The 16,986-nt window shown below is 37.8% G+C and overlaps 1 protein-coding gene across 8 annotated transcripts in view; it reads left to right on the forward strand.

Annotated features, from left to right (window-relative positions):
- The window catches only part of BLTP1 (bridge-like lipid transfer protein family member 1), a 1,044,923-nt gene that overhangs the window by 929,276 nt on the left and 98,661 nt on the right, over positions 1 to 16,986 (forward strand). For all 8 annotated transcript variants that reach the window (XM_053703615.1, XM_053703613.1, XM_053703617.1 and 5 more), the window contains 5 exons: positions 1,130 to 1,309; positions 1,437 to 1,574; positions 1,925 to 2,182; positions 9,549 to 9,702; positions 12,278 to 12,435. In XM_053703615.1, the coding sequence (XP_053559590.1) occupies positions 1,130 to 1,309; positions 1,437 to 1,574; positions 1,925 to 2,182; positions 9,549 to 9,702; positions 12,278 to 12,435 (888 nt within the window). The remainder of the gene's footprint in view (positions 1 to 1,129; positions 1,310 to 1,436; positions 1,575 to 1,924; positions 2,183 to 9,548; positions 9,703 to 12,277; positions 12,436 to 16,986) is intronic.

Genomic DNA, 16,986 nt, shown 5'->3' on the forward strand with positions numbered 1-16,986 from the left:
CTTGGATATTGATTCCCACACATGATGAAATTTATGCTTATCTGATAAATTAATTTATTTCATTATGGTGAGAGTCCACGAGAGTCCACGTCCCTTTCTTTTGTTCAGGTGGCGGCAGTATTTGGTTTGAACTTCTTTGCCCCACTTTATCTTTCCAGATTTTCTTTTTTTGTCATCTACTTAGCTATATGTATGTGCACACTTTCTAAGGCACCAGCTTCTACTGACCATATGCAAGAGTTCACAGAATATACATATATGCAATTTCAGATTGACTGATAGCCTTCACATGATGCATTGGAAAGAAATTAAACTAGCTTTGAAATTGAAAACATGTAAAATTCAAAGTAAGTGCTTTTGCATTGCCTTTTTATTATGTATTTATTGATTATGCTATTCTACTCTGTTTAGTGGTCTTTTAATACCATGGAAAAGCCTGGTAAAGTGCCATGATTTGGGCTTCACTTGTATTATGAAGAAAATGGTAATTGCTTGTAGTGGCACAACGTTTTCAATATTCTAAGGGCACTTGAAGCAGCAAAGTTCAAGATCTTTCCAAAAGAGCAGACAATATGTTGCTGGAAATTCTGAAATAGAAACAAATGGGATGCAGCATTTCATGCAAAGCGTAATATATACTTGTCGCACTTTTTAAGAGCAATGTGAGCTGTAGTAATTCAAGGATAAACCAACACATTATTTATATTTTTTTAGTTCATTGCATTTTTTGATGATTTAGATAGAACATACAAGTTTATTTTCTTGTTTTCCTTTGTTGAAAAGTAGGGATGTAAACTCAGGAGTTTGCACGTGTTTGCAGCACTATATAGCAGTAGTTTTGTAACAATGTTGTACATTAGCAGGGGCACTAGATGGCAGCACTATTTCCTGTCATGTAGTGCTTCAGGCATGTGCATGCTACCTACCTAGGTATCCCTTTAACAAAGAATAACATGAGAACGAAGCAAATTGGATAATAGAAGTACATTGGAAACCTTTTTTAAATTGTATTCTCTATCTGACTAATTAAAGAAAAATGTTGGGTTTCATATCCCATTAAGTTTGTAATTTTAAAGCCTCATTTATTAATATTTAAAGTTGTTCACAGACTGTGTCATCTCTCTTGAAGGTCAAGTAGATGAAGAGCCTACATCAGTGACAGGTAGAAAAGATTCTCTTAGTATTAACCTGGAATTTGTGAAGGTCAGTTTGTCCCGAATGAGACGTTCTGGAGGAGCTTCGTTCTTTGAAAGTGTTTCAGCTAATAAAACAGCAAACAAAATGGATACTACATTGATCAATATTTCAGGTACTACACTGGTTATATTAAAATCCTTCTTTTAAAATACTTTCCAAATAAGTTTAGCTATGTTTTATATTCCAGTAACTTTAAATTGTAATAGTAAATTAATTTAACCTCTCTCTCTCTCTTCAAGCTGTTTGCGACATAGGTTCTGCATCTTTCAAATATGACATGCGTCGGCTTAGTGAGATTTTGGCATTCCCAAGGGCCTGGTATAGGCGAAGTATAGCTAGACGTCTGTTTCTTGGTGATCAAACCATCAACTTACCAGGTAGGATTTATCTACTCTGTATTTTGTATCATATTGCCATTACATTGTTCTCTACTAAAATAAAATATATGGGCTTGCAATGTGTCATTTTTGTGTTATCATAGTTTGAACTGGCTGGGGTGTTTGCTACACATGTTTTAGAGTCCCAATGACACCCTTAATTGTGCTCTTTAACACCCTGAATGATTATCTGTTAATGCAACATATATTTCTACAATACTGTTGCTTTTAGAAGCTTTCAGTATGTATTAGATGAGAATTCCAAGCTGTATAAAGCAAGTAAAATGAAAAGTGGAGAATGTGCTAGCAGAAAAGAAAACATTACTATTCATTTTGTATTTCTCTTGCAGCTTCAGGTCCTGTAACTCCTGAATCCATCGAAAGCATGAACCAGCATCTTTCACCTGAATCCTCTCGCAAGGCGTATTGTAGAACATGGGAGCAACCCAGTCAGTCAGCCTCATTCAGTCATGTGGCACAGTCACCTAATGTGTTCAGTGAGCACACTCCCAACAACAGCATGTCTCCTGGTGCTGCATCTCATTCTTTGAAATCGCCAGCTGCGACAAGGTCAAGGAGTGTGTCTGACTCTTCTGTGCCACGCAGAGGTATGATCACGTTTATAGCTTCTGCCACTTATTGTTGTGCACGTTGATTCTGTTTTATTAGACTAAAGTTTAATAGGACTTTTTAGATGGCATCCTTCATTAAGATCAACAATGTAAAGAAAAGGGAATAGGATTAGGGGTATCTATAGAATGTGTATTTAAAAAAATAAACACACTAATGATTACCCTAACTAATGGATGACCTTATTTCTGGTGCTGCTGTCTTCAACCTATATACCTTACAAAGGGGGAAATCATTAACAGGCTAAACATTGACTATAAAGCAGTGTTATCCTCATGACCTATACCAGCTCATTTTACTGACCACTCGGCTAAAAGAAATAATGTTAAGTTAAAATTAGGTAATATATTTAATATATTCAATGTTATCAATGTTTTTGCACAAATTATCATTGAATCAATTTATGTTAAAATATACAACTAATGTGTGCTTTGGATAGCTTAAGTAATATTTATAAATAACAGAACATTTTTATAATATTGCGGAGTATCACACTGCTGCCACCCAGCTAATTTATATTGCTCCGTGTTTGACAAAAAATGTATGTGGAAAATACTTTTAATTGATGAAAGTTCCTTAGGTCACTATAACACAACAATCATATAAATCCTAACAAATAAATGATCATTCAGTTAAAAAATAACAACAAATCTAATAAAAAGCTGTAAAATATCTGGATCATAAAATGTTATATTATAATAGAGATGGCTTCTATAACGTTTTCTTGTTCAGGGTCTCCATCACTAAGTTAGCCTTTTCCTGTTTGTCAGGTGTGCCACTTTATTGTCAATTCCTGAAGTTGGAGGTTTATATAAAATCTTGTATTTTCTTTATTTGTGATCACCTTTATTTTCTCCTTAAATATGTAGCTTGGCTTTGTCATTAAATTATGACTATATATTTAATAAATTATCTGTAGAGCACGTTATTCCATTCTAATTGTTGTTTAATGCTTTAGTATAACACTCCTCTTATTCACTGCTTAAAACATGCAAGGTGTACATTATGTAACAGTACATGAGTTGGACAGTTAGTACAGTGTTCAACAGATATACTTTCCTTCATGCTTTATTCACAATGTCACAGTGCTTTTGGGTACGCAGTATTCTTCACAGAACCTATTTAAAGTGCACAGCACCTGGCTGGATTCTTCTGATCACCCAGCTAAAATGTAAGCCAATATTAAGCTAAAATTATCTAATATTAAATTTTTTCAATCTTTGTTGCCCAAATTATCATCCAGTCAATTTATGTTAAAATATGCAATTAATTTGTGCTTTGGATAGGTTATACATAATAGAAAATGCTAAAATATTGTAAGTATAGCATTGCCCTACAGGTGTCTCAGGTCCCTGATTTGGTCTCTGATTATATTGCTAAGGAATGGAAAAAGCCAGGCCTTCCACAAGATTTAGTAAAATGTACCCCATTCCAGAACAGAATGTGGAAGTGTGGGAAACAATCCCTAAAGTTGATGGTGCTATTTCCACTATCACCAAACGTATGACTATCCCTATGAATTATACCACTTTGTTTAGAGACCCAATGGGCCTCAAATTAGAGTCCTTCTTAAGGAAACTTCTCCACACAGGCCTTCTACTTAAAACGGCTGTTTCTCTCACCTGTGTGGCTACAGCAGAATCACTATGGTGTGTTTCCCTAGCCAAAATGGTGGAGGACAATTCCTTTACTGAGGATTTACAGAACTGCATTAAGCCCTTCAAATGGCTCAGGCATTCATGTGTGATGCGGTAATGGACATTATTAAGATCAATGTCAAAAATATGTCTATGGCAGTGCTGGCAAGGAGATCCTTATGGTTAAAATCTTGGTCAGCAGACATGATCTCTAAAAATAGACTGATAAATCTTTCCTTCCAAGGGAAGATTTTCTTCGGTTCAGACTTAGACTCCATTATTAAGAGTGGTGGGAAAGGAGCCTTACTTCCTCAGGATAAAAAATCCAATTTCTTTACTTTCACTCTGAAGTCTTCCTCTTCTCAGAAACCTGAGCCCTCCAAGTCAGCCTAGAAGCCTGATTCTTTGTGGTCAAAGTCCAAACAATCCAAAAAGTCCAACACCACCACTAAATCAACATGACGGTGCGGCCCCCGACCCAGATTATTTTTCTGGTAGGGGGCAGACTGAGTCTCTTTCAGGAGGTCTGATACAGGTCAGTCCAAGATCACTGTGTTTGAAACATCATTTCGGATCGGCTTCAAGTCCAGACCTCTTTAAGGGCTATTTTTTCTGTCCCATGTTACCAAACTTCAGTCAAAGGTGACTGCTTTTCTACAGTGTGTTCAGGAATTAGAGGATGTGGGGGTAATTATCCCAGTACCTGTACCTCAACAGGTTCTCAAGAAAGGCCTAATACGGGCCGAAACGCATAGACACTGGTAAGCCTTATTCTATTTGTTTTTCATTCTTGTACAATCTACACTATATTTATTTTTGTTTTTCTAGGAAGAGATCGTATTTGTACTCAAGCCAATTATTATACACATTCCTTCACTAATCTTGTGATATTTACTACAATCAAATTTTCTGGTGATACTCACATCTATCAAGTTGAATAGAATTCTAAAAGGACTAACGTTATCAACACTTTCTTTGACCAGTTTAACACATTTTTTTTCAACAAGCTCATCACTGTTTTTTCTTGCTCGGACACAGACACTCAAATTTGATTTTTTGCCTTTTTTGATTTCCATCTTTGAACACTTATATTTTTTCTACATTTTTATTTAACATCATCATTGGCACCCTCAATTTTTGTTTTCGCATTGACATTTTTTGATACTCACAGGATGGCTTAACATAGATTTTTACTATTTTTTTTCTTTTTTTTTTATTTTTTTTCTTTTTTTCCACACTGTTTGCACTTATCGGATTCCACAACGTATCATTAACACTATTGTGCACATCAATTTGGTACCATTAGGATCACTATCAGACTATTTTTAACCAAAGGACTTATAACCACATCAACTCCAGTTTTAGACCACTCCATATATTGGGTTTCCCAACCATTCTATCGTATCCATATCCAGAAGGTTTACTACTGTTTTCAAACCACATCTATTGTTTTTATACCTGCGCTATTAGATTTATTTCAATTGTGTTATACCTACATTGTTTTATTTTTAATCTCTTTTGTGAAGCCATCATGGATCCATGAAATATTGGTTTAAATTGTTTTTACTGTTTTATATAATGTATTGTATGTAATAAATTGATTTTATTTTAACATTTTCTCCAGTGTATGTAAATACCTGCCTCCGTTTGGTTGGCGCCTGGGCATATCCATTTTCTAGTTGTTCCTCGGGTGCCTGCTAGGTGCACCTATCCCTAGGCCATAGGTACATAGTAGGCGCTTATATCATCTCTCAGTCACGCAACTTTTATTCCTCTTCATGGGCCATTGTCACAACAGATGCCAGTCTGTTAGGCTGTTGGACAGTCTGAAATTCTCGAAGAGAGTAAGGAGTTTGGTCTCCTTTAGAGGCAAGGTTACCGATAAACATTCTGGAACTTCAAGCGAGTGTTCCAGCTCTTCAGGCATTGCCTCTGTTGAAGGAGGAGAAATGTATCCATTTCTATTCTGACAATATCACAGCGATAGTCTATATCAATCATCAAGTAGGTACCTGCAGTCCACTGGCAATGCAGGAAATCTCTAAAATTCTATCCTGGTCAGAGAGAAATCAGTCCTCCAAATCAGCGAATCACATTCTGGGTGTGAACAATTGGGAAGCAGACTATCTCAGCTGTCAATCAGTCCATCCAGGAGAATGGTGTTTCCATTAGGATGTATTCAACCAACTGGTTTTCAAATGGGGCCTACCAGACATAGATCTGGTGGCTTCACACTTAAAACACAAACTTCCAAAGTAGTGTGCAAGATCAAGAGATCCAAAGGGCTCACATGATAGAGGTCAATGGGAATTCCATCTAGCATACCTGTTTCCTCAATTTGTTCTTCTGCCAAGAGTCATTGCTTAGATCAAACAGGAGTCAGCATCAGTAATATTAATTGCTCCAGCCTAGCCCCCCAGGACATGGTATGCTGACCTAGTACAGATGTCATCAACGCCTCCATGGAGTCTTCCTCTGAGACGAGACCTGTTATCACAAGGTCTGTTTTTCCATCTGGATCTCAAATCGTTAAAGGGATATATGAAACCCAAAGTTTTTCTTTCATGACTCAGAGCATTCAATGTTAAACAACTTTCCAATATACTTTTATTATCATCATGTCTTAGTTTTCTCTGTATCCTCTGTTTAATAAAGAGGAAGGTAAGATCAGGAGCATGCAAGTGTCTTCAGCACTATATGGCAGCAGTTTTGCAAGAATATTATACATTAGCAAGAGCACTAGATGGTAGCACTATTTCCTGTTATGTAGTGCTCCAGACATGTGCACGCTACCTATCTAGATATCTCTTCAACAAATAACATGAGAACTAAGAAAAATTGATAATAGATGTAAATTGGAAACTTTCAGATCTCGAGAATCCTTCAGTTCTTACAATATGACCTTGATAAGTTGATAATTTCTTTTAAATTTGTCAGAAAAAAAATCTACTATTTATTTTAAGTTCAGAATAAGTGCTATTGCATTGTCTTGTCTTTTTATTGTGCATGTGTTGATTATGCAAAGCTACTGTATTTACTGGTCCTTTAAGGACTAAAGTCGATTTTTTGCCTAAAGTTGTGTCCTCAGACAATATCAGTCAGAAAATGTTTGTCCCTTCGTTGTGTCCTAATCACAAGAATGCTTCAGACAGATAGTTGCATAATTTGGATGTTGTTACAGTATTGAAGTATTGTATTGATGCTATTGAGGATTTCAGACAAAGTTCTAGTTTTGTTTGTTAAGGACAGAAAGTTAAAGCTGTTTCTTTGGCCTTTTGCTTGAAACTTTTGATTCATAAGGCTTACTTGGAGACAGTTTAGCCATGGCTGGCGCTTGTATATAGGAATCTAGGCAGCCGCCTTATACCGCCTCCATAGGGGGGGGGGCGCAAATTTGCAACATAAAAAACTTTTTTTTTTATACACTTGCTTAATGATGTAAGGTAGGGAAGCTGTAGAGTTTGCTGTGCGAGTAGGACTGATCTATAATCTGTCCCGCATTGCCGCTGCACTGTGGAGTTTTAAAACAAAAACCGCTTCCTATTGGGTGACGGGTCCTGCTTGCTACATGTGGTTTGAGTCACAGCGCACGTAATGGCAGGTGGCAGCAACCGGCTTTGGCTCCTCAGACTGGTGGCGCTAAAGTGAAAGTTGGAGAGCTCTGTCTCAGTCTCTACTACAAAGAGCTCAACTTCCGCCCTCTCCTCTAGATTTCTGGGCCTGGCTGGGGAGGCGGGTTATCTAGCTCAGCGGAGACAGCTGCGGGTGGCACTGAGCGGTTTGTATTAGGCAACCTGTTGTCACCCAGTGGCTCATGACCAGATGAGGAGCACCGGAGAGACCTGCTCCAGGTGCCCGGTCCCTAACCGACTCCCCCAGACACAGGCAGCTCGTCATCGGATCAGACCGGGGCAGCGACAGCTACATAAACTCAGATCAGACCGTGAGGATGAGTCATCTGTAGGTAGGTGTTAGACATCCTGCTAATCTTATGTCAGTGGTACTTACAGTACTTGCCGCTTGCACTAGCAAAGCTGTCTATGGGTTGGTACTTAGGTGTACGATTATTTTGTAAATACTACATGTAGCCATTTATCCATCCATCTGGAATCTAGATGCATTTATATACAGCTTGTATATATAAATATTCAGAATCACAAAGACATATAAACATGAAATCATATGTATAAACGTGTAAATTAAATATTGAATACATTAATTGGTACTTTGTTTATTGTGGTCATTCGTTTTGCCTTATGGTGCTTTGTAAGGTCCGCCTCCTTGTTCTGTCCCTGTATGACCATCAGCCACCTGTATAGAATAGCCGTGTTAAGTTGGTAATTCTCTTAGGGGTATTGTTATGGGATTTGTCAACTCACATGGGAGTTCTTCTAAAGTTTAATGAATCTAGACTAGGGTTCATAAGCACAACCACTGTCTGATTTGCTATGCAACACAGCCACTGTTTGATTTGCTATGCAACACTACCACTGTTAGATTTGCTATGCAACACTACCACTGTTAGATTTGCTATGCAGCACTACCACTGTCTGATTTGCTATGCTGCACAGCCACTGTTTGAGTTGCTATGCAACACTACCACTGTTTGAGTTGCTATGCAGCACAACCACTGTTTGATTTGCTATGCAGCACAGCCCTGTTTGATTTGCTATACAGCACAGCCACTGTTTGATTTGCTATACAGCACTACTACTGTGTGATTTGCTATGCAGCACTACTACTGTGTGATTTGCTATGCAGCACTCCCACTGTTTGATTTGCTATGCAGCACTCCAACTGTTTGATTTGCTATGCAGCACTACCAATGTTTGATTTTAATTTAGCCACCAATCAGCAAGCGCTACCCAGATGCTGAGCCAAAAATGGTCTGGCTCCTAAGCTTACATTCCTTCATTTCAAATACAGATACCAAGAGAACTAAAAAAAAATGATAACAGGAGTTAATTAGAAAGATTCTTAAAATGTCATGCTCTATCTGAATCGTTATATCAAAATTTGGGTTTCATATCCCTTTAACTAGCAATGGGATGGTATGCAATCGGGGGGTGGGGGGCAGCAAAATGTATCCTCACCTTTGTGGCCAAAAAACCCTAGCACCGGCCCTAAGTTCAGCCTCCACCTAAACAGATTTCTGCTCATTCTATTAAATCAGTTACCACTTTTTGCTCTTTCAAGTATGAGGCATTGGTTGACCATGCTACTTGGTGTTCTTTGCACACTTGGTTACTAAATTTTACCATTTTGCTGTTTTTGCTTCTTCTGGGGTTAGTTTTTTTTTCTTCAGCTAATATATTTTTCTTACTCCTTTTATTTTGCTCTTATTTCTATTTCTACCTCATTTTGCTTGGCTATACATTAGACTGAGGTACCTGTGAGGCGGGAGGGGTTTTATAGAGCTTTGGGGTTTGGAAATCCTTTGCCTCTTCCTAGTAGTAGGGACAAGTAATTCCCAGGAGTCTCTGCACCATGAAAGAAATTAATCAGGTAAGCATAAATTGTTATATTCAATAAAAAATATAAAAAAAACCTTTGAGATTTGGGTTATGTAAGTATACTACTAAATTAAGGTTGTTTGTCTAATGATGCTGCTGTTTGTGACAAAAGCGCTGTACGCGTGAAAAGCACTTTTTTTAACAGAATTTGGTTCTAGAAATAGACGGTCATCAATTATTCTCATATTTTTTAGATTCTGTAACAAAAACATCAACGCCATCATTCAGCAAAGCAAGCAAACTGTCAAGCCAGCAGGGGTCTCCATGGGAAACATTGGTGGTGTTTGCAATTAATCTGAAACAGCTGAATGTGCAAATGAACATGAGCAACGTTATGGGAAATACCACGTAAGTTACAAGGTTTTAATACGCCAGAAAATGGCAAAATCTTAATCCAGTCACAATTCTTACCAACTGAAGACTAAATTATTTTGCAGTGCTAAGGAGACAGTAAAGTCAAATGTTAGCGTTCATGATTCAGATAGATCATGCAATTTGAATTGAGTTTACTTCTATTATAAATTTTGCTTAGTTTTCTTGGTATCCTTTGTTAAAGAGTAATCCTAGGTGGGCCTACACTTTGCCTTAGCCATCTGTCAACGGTGTTTGCAACATTGTTTATAGCAAAGTTCTCATAAAAAACTGCTGTCGTAGAGTGTCTGTAGCATTCTAGAGCAGCAATGTTACTATGTATAGCATTACTATAAACATTGTTGCAAACACTGCTGCCAGGTGGCTAAGGACTTGTGCACGCTCCTAAGCACACCTAGGGTTATTGTTTACCAAAAGATACCAAGAGAACGAAGCATCCACCATCAGGGCAATAATTAAGTAGAGAGGGAAGATAGCTGTTTGAGAGGGATCAGGGGGTGGGAAGTGTCAGGTGAAAGCTAACCTCTACACTAAAGCTAAAATGAACCTTACAAGCTACCTAAGTAACCCCTTCACTGCTGGGAATAATGAAAGTGTGGTGTGCAACTGCAATTAGCGGCCTTCTAATTACCAAAAAGCAATGGCAAATCCATATATGTCTGCTATTTCTAAACAAAGGGGATCCCAGATAAGCTTTTACAATCATTTGTGTCATGATTGCACAAACAATATGTAAATTATTTTAGTGAGAAACACAAAGATTGTGAAACTTAACAACAACTAGACAAACTAGTTGTAACTGAGAGTACAACAAAGTTAAAAAGAGAGAGTAATTCCACTTGTGTATTATCACACTTTTATCTCTACTAGTTTCATAAAGTGTTCAAAAAATAATAAAAATCGTTCCCAATCATTCATACATTATAGTTTATTAATTCAACTAAGGAACTCACACTCATACAGTAGCAAAAGCTGTGAATTAAAACCACTTAAACTCTGTGGTTAGCATAATAGCCATTAAGTCAATATGTCACTATTAAATATCCTCAATCCAGGTAAGTTAGATTTAACTAAGCCCTTACAATCCGAGGGCTGTTTTAATTTTACATATGCAATAAAGGATAAGAGGATATGGTATTAACTACTTAGTAAATTAGTTTTCACAAGAGTAAGCAAAATTAAAAACGGACGATAGGAAAGACAAAGCTGCCCCTACCGGACCCCTGACGCGCGTTTCACGAACGCTTCCTCAGAGGGCTTTTTTTTTTTTATTTGATCGCATTTGGCAGTGAAATGGTGGCATGAAATATACTAAAATGGGCCTAGATCAATACTTTGGGTTGTCTACTAAAAATAAAAATATATAGTTTTGATAGGTAAATAAAGAAAAAAGGTTATATTTCTGTTTTAATGTAGTGATGGCAAAAAAGCTAAAAATGCTCTGGTCTTTTGGGGAAGTCTTTATTTTCTAATGTGCATCGTTCTCTTGGTATCCCTTGTTGAAAAAGAATCCACACACATCTCTTACTACTAGTGGGAGATAGCTTCTGATTGGTGCCTGCCAAATTTCTCTCTTGGCTAACTACATGTGTTCATCTAGCTGCTAGTAATGCAATGCTGTTCCTTCAGCAAAGGATAACAAGGTAATGAAGCAAACTTGATAATAGAAGTAAATTGGAAAAGTGTATACAATTGTATGTTCTTTCTAAATTATGAAAGCAATTTTGGGGTTTCCTGTCCCTTTAAAGTCTGTTTTATTGTTGTAGTAAGAAAAACAGTAAGCAGTGGGTTAGTCCTAATTTTAACATAATTTTACCTTTTATTTATTTTTTTAACTTCATTTGTGCAGGGCCCATTACTTCATGTCACAACCCCACAAGGGGCTAGGGTCTCAGATTTTTCCTTTAAAGTGTTGCTAGGAGACACCATAACATTGCTGCAGTCAGTTTGGCAATGATCATAGAGGATTTTTGCTGCAAAAATCATGTGACAGTAGAATTTAGATTTTGTAATGGTGGCACCCTTATCTAGCTGCGGGCAGGGCTACACTGAAAATGTAACAAGAAAACAAGTAAATTGTTTGCTGTTTTTTAACGCAATCTGTTTCTTGGTATGTTTACTTTGATTTAACTTTTTTTCCCCTTTTTACTAACGGAGTACTGTTTCATATCCCTTTAAGGAAGAAAGTACTCCACTGTTAACAAATGTCATCCAGATTTTTACAAACTAAACAAAAGGAGTTAATTTAAATTGATTGATCTATAAAAGCTTGGGTGACAGTCGGTACATGTGGAGGTATTTTTTATTTTTCAGTAAACACTTATCAGGTCACATACGTTTTTGGAACCTGGGACAGATTTTGTTTCATATATAGATGTAGCATTAAATATATAGCTGAACACTTGAGGAGCCAATAATAAAATTGTAGGCTCTTATTAAATTTATTTCATGTACTAATTATTTTTTATATACACTGAAGTTTTAGTATTTGAAAATCAGATTTCCTAAAGCACAGAAAAATGAGTGGAATTAAATGTGTTTATTGTTTTAGGTGGACTACCAGTGGTTTAAAAAGCCAAGGTCGTCTGTCAGTGGGAAGTAACAGAGACAGAGAGATCAACATGTCTGTGGGGCTTGGCAGATCTCAACTTGACTCCAGAGGGGGAGTTGTTGGGGGTACCATAGATGTTAACACTTTGGAAATGGTTGGTGAGTTAAATCTATTTCACTATATGGGCCAGATTACGAGTGGAGCAAAAACATTTGCACGCAAGCGATATCAGGTTTTCATGTTCCTTTGCACACAGGTTAAATTTCGCTGGTATTACAAGTTGAAAGTAAACGCGATCACGTGAGCACAATTCAAGTTACCACTCATCAGGTTAGCACGTCCTCAGAGCTTGGATTAAATGTTTGACAAAACACATCATAAATATATTACAAAGTACAGTTACACTCATAATAACACTATCTAAAAATTATTTCTAAAAAATATTTCACACAACATTTTAAAAGGTTTCAAAGATATGAGGTCTTAGGTGTTAGAAAAAAAGGTAGGAAAAGGGCTTTAACATACAGATACATACATATACATATCTAAATATGTCTGTGTGTGTGTGTATATATATATATATATACAGTATATGTGTGTGTGTGTGTATACATATGTATTTATATGTGTATGTGTGTATTTACAGACACATACACACATAAATACATATGTACACATATATTCACATATTTTTATGTCTCTTCATGGTCTCACAAAGGATCAGTCTCCACAAATAAGAGTAAAAAACTTAAATATAAAAAATCAAAACAGAATAAAAAGGTAACTTTCAGTGATACCGAATATGACTATGACACCCCAGACAGTGACTCTATGGGGGACATACACGATGCATCAGGGCAGTTATCAGTACTTAGTACACCTACCATTCCTCAACCGGGATTTTCAAAAAACGGATCAGGCCCACCTCACTCAATTCTAAAATCTTTAAACCCAAAAGAAAACGTAGAGGGTGCCAAAATAGATACCGTCGAAGACATAGAAAAAACAAAGCGATACCCACAGAGGATAAGGAACAAACAAACACACAGATATCTACAAAAGAAGTGATCAATTTATCTGACCACAGTCTTAGTCATGAGGAAGAGAGGGTTTTGTCACAAGGACTTAGTTTCTCTCCATCTTGTCATTTTAATCTGTTTCAGACCATTCTAGATCTCAACAAATTTGTTAGATTGCTCACTCTCAAAAAAAATTTTTTGAAAGATGATTCTGAATCAGAACTATTTTCAGATGGAGAGAATAATGTTTCTCATAATAAGTTGAAAAACAAAACTGAGAGCAGTCTGACCTTTGAGGATAAATGTTGTATACAGGATATGGAGGATATACAATCATTAGATTCCAGTGGTATTAGATATGGTCCATCCGCACAGGATATAGATGTATCTAGACTAAAAAATAAAAGTACTTTTCTCTTGCAAGGTGTATCCAGTCCACGGATTCATCCTTTACTTGTGGGATATTCTCATTCCCTAGAGGAAGTGGCAAAGAGAGCACACAGCAAAGCTGTCCATATAGCTCCCCCTCTAGCTCCACCCCCCAGTCATTCTCTTTGCCGGCTCTAAGCACTAGGGTCTCTCTACAGGAGGGTAAAGTGAATGTGGACAATATCACGACTGTAGCTTACGTCAATCATCAGGGGGGAACAAAGAGTTCCCTAGCAATGACGGAAGTAACCAAAATAATCAAGTGGGCGGAGGATCACTCCTGCCATCTCTCAGCAATTCACATCCCAGGAGTAGACAACTGGGAGGCGGATTTTCTAAGTCGTCAGACTTTTCACCCGGGGGAGTGGGAACTCCACCCGGAGGCATTTGCCCAGCTGACTCAGCTTTGGGGCACTCCAGAGTTGGATCTGATGGCGTCCCGTCAGAACACCAAACTTCCTCTCTACGGGTCCAGGTCCCGGGATCCCAAGGCGGTATTGATAGATGCTCTAGCAGTGCCTTGGTCCTTCAATCTGGCTTATGTTTTTCCACCGTTTCCTCTCCTCCCGCATCTGGTTGCCAGAATCAAGCAGGAGAAGGCTTCGGTGATTCTGATAGCGCCTGCGTGGCCACGCAGGACTTGGTATGCAGACCTAGTGTGCATACAAAGAGAGAAGCGCTCTACCAGGAACGAACAACAGCTCAGTGGCTTGTTCTATGGCGATTTACCACCCGGAAGCAGCCTCTTTTAGACCAGTGTGCTTTTCACAGAAGAAAACTTTCCTGAAGTATATCAGTCTGATCCTGCCAATTAAGGTCAGTGCAGACCTAGTGGACATGTCATCTGTCCCACCATGGACATTGCCAATGAGGCAGGATCTTCTGATACAGGGTCGGGTCAAGCATCCAAATTTAGTTTCTCTACGTCTGACTGCTTGGAGATTGAACGCTTAATTCTATCAAAGCGGGGGTTCTCTGAGTCAGTTATAGATACTCTGATTCAGGCTAGAAAGCCTGTCACCAGGAAAATCTACCATAAGATATGGCGGAAACAAATTTATTTATTTATATTTGTTGGTGTGAATCCAAGGTTTACTCATGGAGTAAGATTAGGATTCCCAGGATATTGTCTTTTCTCCAAGAAGGATTGGAGAAAGGATTGTCAGCTAGTTCCTTAAAAGGACAATGTGACGAACCAAGGTTATCCAACCCTGCGCCAGTCACTTATTTGGCACAGAAAGGGTTTTCAGCCCCCTTTTCTGTCACCAACAGGTCATAATCTAGCCACACCAGGCAAGCTTGTGATTCAGTTTAGTGGGTGCAAGAGTTAACCGCACTCCCTTAATCTGTACTAGACGTAAGAGAAATGCCCAAAACTCCCTTTTAATGCCACCCACAATAAACTATCAATCCTATAGCTCCAATACTGCCACCACTTAAAATTTATTAAAGGGAAAATCCTAAGGAAAAACCCAGACTTTACACATTAACTGTAGAAATACAATTTAGCAGAAAATAACCTAAATTATACAGTTCTAATATTCCAGTCTCTTTCAGTAACGTGGTTCAATTATTAGACAAAGGCCAAACTTAATAAAGGAATTATTTATTATGCCAAAAATATTATGCACAGTGCATTATTAATAAAAAGTTGTTACAAATAAAATTACACACGCACACAGTGTTTTAAAATAAAAAGGAGAAAAACAGAATTGAATACTTTCCTAGTCTTCAAGATCTGCGCCAGGGGCTGGCATGAAAATGATGGCTCCTTACTTCTGTACAGCAGCTCCCCTTGTAAGAATGACAATCTTATTGTTAAGAAATAAGATTCTTAAACCTATTTTTCAGAGATCAGGTTGCTTAACCACACCCTCCTGGGCGGGCTAAGAAACCCCCCTGTCTTTATGACCTTCAATAGACTAATTTCTTGCCTGAAATTATACAATCCAGTATAATTTCTGCTAGGTAAGAAATTTCTATATTTACATATCTAGAACCTTTTAGTTTTATTGGGAGAATCGGTTTGATATCAAATATGCCATAGGTTGTCATATTTACCTTCCTTTAAGGTTATAACAGTTTTAACCCACATATGTACATAATATACCAATGTCCTGTCAGTGACCTGGTCAGTTTTTGTAATGAAGGGCCTGTTTTGCATCAGGCATTCTATTGACAGCTTAAGCCATAAACTTTATCCTGTTTATCTCTGTGACTAAGAGCTTCAGTGACTTTGACTCAATGCATACACACTAACATTTGGTGGGCTATTTAGGAAACGCCTGGCAGTTCAAAGAAAACACAAGTTACAATTCTTCTTGAAAACAAATAACTGTTTTTGAGTTCAAGCTACACAGAATTAACCCCTTCTTAGCTAAATCCTGAGGTTTTCGTGACAGACAAATATCTGCTTTGTCTATCCTGTTACACAAGCGTCTGGCGGAGGTACCAGACGTTCAAGCGTTTGCTCAGGCTTTAGTCAGAATCAAGCCTGTCTATAAACCTGTGGCTCCGCTATGGAGTTTGAATCTAGTTATTTCAGTTCTTCAAGGGGTTCCATTTGAACCTTTACATTCCATAGACATTAAGTTGTTATCTTGGAAAGTTTTGTTTTTGATAGCTATCTCTTCTGCTAGAAGAATTTCAGAATGATCTGCCTTACAGTGTGATTCACCTTACCTGGTGTTCCACGCAGATAAGGTAGTTTTGCGTACCAAGCCTGGTTTTCTTCCTAAAGTTGTTTCTAACAAGAATATTAACCAGGAAATAGTTGTTCCTTCTCTGTGTCCTAATCCATCTTCGAAGAAGGAACGTCTATTACACAATCTTGATGTAGTTCGTGCTTTAAAGTTCTATTTACAAGCAACTAAGGATTTCAGACAAACATCTTCTTTGTTTGTTATCTATTCTGGTAAGAGGAGAGGTCAGAAAGCGACTGCTACCTCTCTTTCCTTTTGGCTGAAAAGCATCATCCGTTTGGCCTACGAGACTGCTGGCCAGCAGCCTCCTGAAAGAATTACTGCTCATTCTACCAGAGCAGTGGCTTCCACATGGGCTTTCAAAAATGAGGCTTCTGTTGAACAGATTTGTAAGGCAGCGACTTGGTCTTCACTGCATACTTTTGCCAAATTTTATAAATTCGATACTTTTGCTTCTTCGGAGGCTATTTTTGGGAGAAAGGTTTTGCAAGCAGTGGTGCCTTCCGTTTAAGGTACCTGTCTTGTTCCCTCCCTTCATCCGTGTCCTAAAGCTTTGGTA

The sequence above is a fragment of the Bombina bombina genome, chromosome 2 (genome assembly GCF_027579735.1).
Source record: "Bombina bombina isolate aBomBom1 chromosome 2, aBomBom1.pri, whole genome shotgun sequence".
Lineage (NCBI taxonomy): Eukaryota > Metazoa > Chordata > Amphibia > Anura > Bombinatoridae > Bombina > Bombina bombina.